Genomic DNA, 3,276 nt, shown 5'->3' on the forward strand with positions numbered 1-3,276 from the left:
ACAATTAGTGCTGTATGCCAAACTCTGCAAAAAATAAAAAGGAAAAAAAGGAAAAAAGCCCTCTCACTCACACCGCCTCGAAACATGAGGCTCTGCTGTACAATCTGAGATAGTCTCTTTGATTTCCATCTACTGCTTGACACGGCTGCGGCCAAGCGGAGCCTGCCTCCAGCCTGGCCTCCTTACTTGCCAAGCGTGTTGAATTGGTTCGAATGCCACAGAAGAAGGAAAGGGGCAAAATTAATAATGCTAGAGCACAACCATCAAATCATTTTCATATTGAACCTGCGTGGTCCTGAAACCTCCCCTTCCACCACTGCACCATTGTTTTTACGGGGCACGTACTCGAGGTCGATGGTGGTTTTATGCTTGCCTTTCCCACGGCTCCAGACAAAAAGTAGTAAGAAACAAAATAAAACCACCCCAAGGAAGGTGAAACAGCCCATGGCCGTTGACACCAGTATTGTCTTAAGGTCCAGAGCAAATGTATTCACATTGGTTCCATTGGAACTGGTGTCATTGGAATCTGTCATGTACATAGGAGTCCTGTTGGCATAAAGAAAACGATCTGAGGCAAACCCCTTGACGGTGAGGGTGGCTGAGGAGGTGTCATTTCCAGCAGCATTGCTGGCCACACAAACATAAATCCCACTATCTTGATCTTGAGCAAACCGGATCTCAAGCGTACCATCTGTGAGCACCGTTGTTCTCCCGCTGGATTTTGCGGTGACCAGTCTCCGTCGCGGTGTCAACCAGGCGATGGTCGGCTGAGGATCTCCCTCGGCATGACACGAGAACTGCACCGTCTGCCCTTCTTCGACCACCAAGTACTGCAGCTTCTTTTCATAGATCCTGGGCTTCTTGCAAGTGAAGTAGAAAGAAAGGGCAGTGCTATGGAAGTCTTTAAACGGCCTCTCTTTGACACTGTCTGGACCGGCACACATGGGTTGCCGGCCACCAAACTGCAGCATGGGCTGCCTTTGTAAGATCCAGAGCAAGCGGCAGTCACAAGCCAGGGGATTGTTGCTTATGCAGAGAACTTCCAGGGATTTGACAGAATGGAATACATTCTCTTCCAGAGTTTCCAGCAGGTTTTGGGACACGTTTAACACGCGGAGAAATCGAAGGCCTTGGAAAGCATGAGGTTCAATGGCGTGCAGCTGGGCCCCCACTATGTGCAACTCTTGCAGGCGCAACACATCTGCAAGCATGCCAGATTCGATTGTGCTGATGGGGTTGTAGGAAAGATTCAGGTGGATCAGGTAAACCAGGTGCTTCAGAGCGACATAAGGGACTGTGGACAAATTGGTATTGGTAACGGAGAGAGAAGTGAGGTTCAGGCCGTAAAGACTGTTGGCAGGGATCGTGTCGAGCATAGGCCAATAATCTATTTCTAGGTTTTTCAGGTGGAACAATCTCTTAAAGGCATACGCAGGCAACAGGTTGATGTTGAGATGTCTCAGGTGCAGGCTGATGAGGTTGTGAAGGTAGGAAAGGGCCTCTGTTGGTACAGCGGTTAGGTTGCATTTTTCCAGAGTGAGGTGCTCCAGACTGAGCAATCCATTAAAGGCCCTGTGGGAGATGTAAACCAGATCGTTATCCCCAACCTCAAGGGATTTGAGGTTGTGCAGGTCCTGGAACATGTAATCCAGCAGGATGACAATCTTGTTCTCGCTAATATCCAGCTTTGTTAAGTTTGACAAGCCAGTGAAGACTCCTAAAGGGACCAGCTTCAGACGATTCCCTTTCAGCCGCAGAGAACGCAAATTAAATAGGCTGTTAAAGGCCCCAGGCTCAACATTGCCCACGATGTTGTCGCTCAGATCTATCTCTTCAAGCAAAGGGAAAGCGGTGAACTCCTCCGGATTGACACTTTTTAGCCTGTTTTTGCTAAGATCCAAGATTTTTGTCTCTATGGGGATGCCCTCAGGGATGGCAATCAGGCGCCTCCGGTGACAACTGACAGACTTATTCTGTGCTGAGCATTCACAGCGAGCTGGGCAACCTAGGGTGGAGCCTATGAAAAGTAGCAGCACAGCCAGACTTAGAAATGGCTGCCAGCATGATATGGCTGTGTGAAGCATGACTCCACTAATATTGTCTAATCCTCTGTCACAGGCCTGCCAAGGAGAGAAAGGAGAGAGACAAAGAGAGAGAAATAGTTAGGAAAACTGAAAGGTCATGTTCATTTTCAGTGAAAGCTACTGCACCTAAACTAAACCTGACCTAATATTGAGGGATTGCATTGAAATCAAAGACAAAAAAAAAAACTGCGGCCGTCCAGATGTTGTGGAACTACATGACCTTGGAGCTGTTCTAGTCTAGCATCAGAAGAGTTGCAGATTCCCCAATCCTGACCCCCAATATGGTTTTTCTGCCTCTTCTGCCTCTTCAACCAAACATAATAATGCTTAAAACCCAGGCATTCTTTCGACAGAAGAGAACTACTATCAATTGGTTTTCATGGTTAATATGTCAGTTATGCATTTTCTATTTCAATTCTTAAGGGGATCCTATCAATTGCTACAGTCAGTTGTTAGGAAAAGTTGTATAATTACTAGCACCATTCTGTAGTTGTTGGGGCAGTTCCTAGAACTGATTTTGTAGCACTAGCAAATATCCCTTGGGTTTCTTACAAAAGAGTAGTGTACTTCTGTCTTATTTCTACTATTTCTTCAAAAAATACACTTTCACCTGTTCTCACATGGCACAAGACACAGGCTTCTGTCCGTTCTTGTGAAGGGAAAACAGAAGCCAGTACCTGCCAGACAGTGCTATGAGAAAGCTGTCTCTTGGAGTGGACTGAACACACTTCAACCTTGACTTCAAACACTTTTCAGTTCTGCAAGACCTTGGGTTTCATTTCAGCAGAAGCTGTTAATACATTGTGCCAGGAAATTCAACCACAGCTTGGGAACAGGAACGGGTTTTTAAAAACTTGTTAAAGGCAAAGGTTCCTCTCCCACATATGTGCTAGTCATTCCTGACTTTAGGGGGCGGTGCTCATCTCCGTTTCAAAGCCAAAGAGCCAGCGCTGTCCAAAGACGTCTCCATGGTCATGTGGCTGGCATGACTAAATGCCGAAGGTGCACGGAACACCGTTACCTTCCCAATTTTGGTCCCTGTTTTTCTATTTGTAGTTTTGCATTTTTACATGCTTTCGAATTGCTAGGTTGGCAGAAGCTGGGACAAGTAACAGGAGCTCACTCTGTTAGACGGTACTAGGGATTTGAACTGCAGACCTTTCTGATTGACAAGCTCAGTGTCTTAGCCACT

The 3,276-nt window shown here is 46.5% G+C and overlaps 1 protein-coding gene across 1 annotated transcript; it reads right to left on the reverse strand.

The window, feature by feature from the left end:
- Nucleotides 1–263: 263 nt before the first annotated feature.
- LINGO2 (leucine rich repeat and Ig domain containing 2) lies at nt 264–2,090 on the reverse strand (the record flags this gene model as incomplete). The annotated part of the gene is made up of 1 exon (XM_081945007.1): nt 264–2,090. Exon 1 carries the CDS (start codon nt 2,082–2,084, stop codon nt 264–266), a length of 1,821 nt encoding a protein of 606 aa, XP_081801133.1. The 5' UTR covers nt 2,085–2,090.
- Between the last annotated feature and the right edge of the window lie 1,186 nt (nt 2,091–3,276).

The sequence above is a fragment of the Natrix helvetica genome (assembly GCF_964273705.1).
Source record: "Natrix helvetica genome assembly, chromosome: 2".
In the NCBI taxonomy this organism is placed as follows: Eukaryota; Metazoa; Chordata; class Lepidosauria; order Squamata; family Natricidae; genus Natrix; species Natrix helvetica.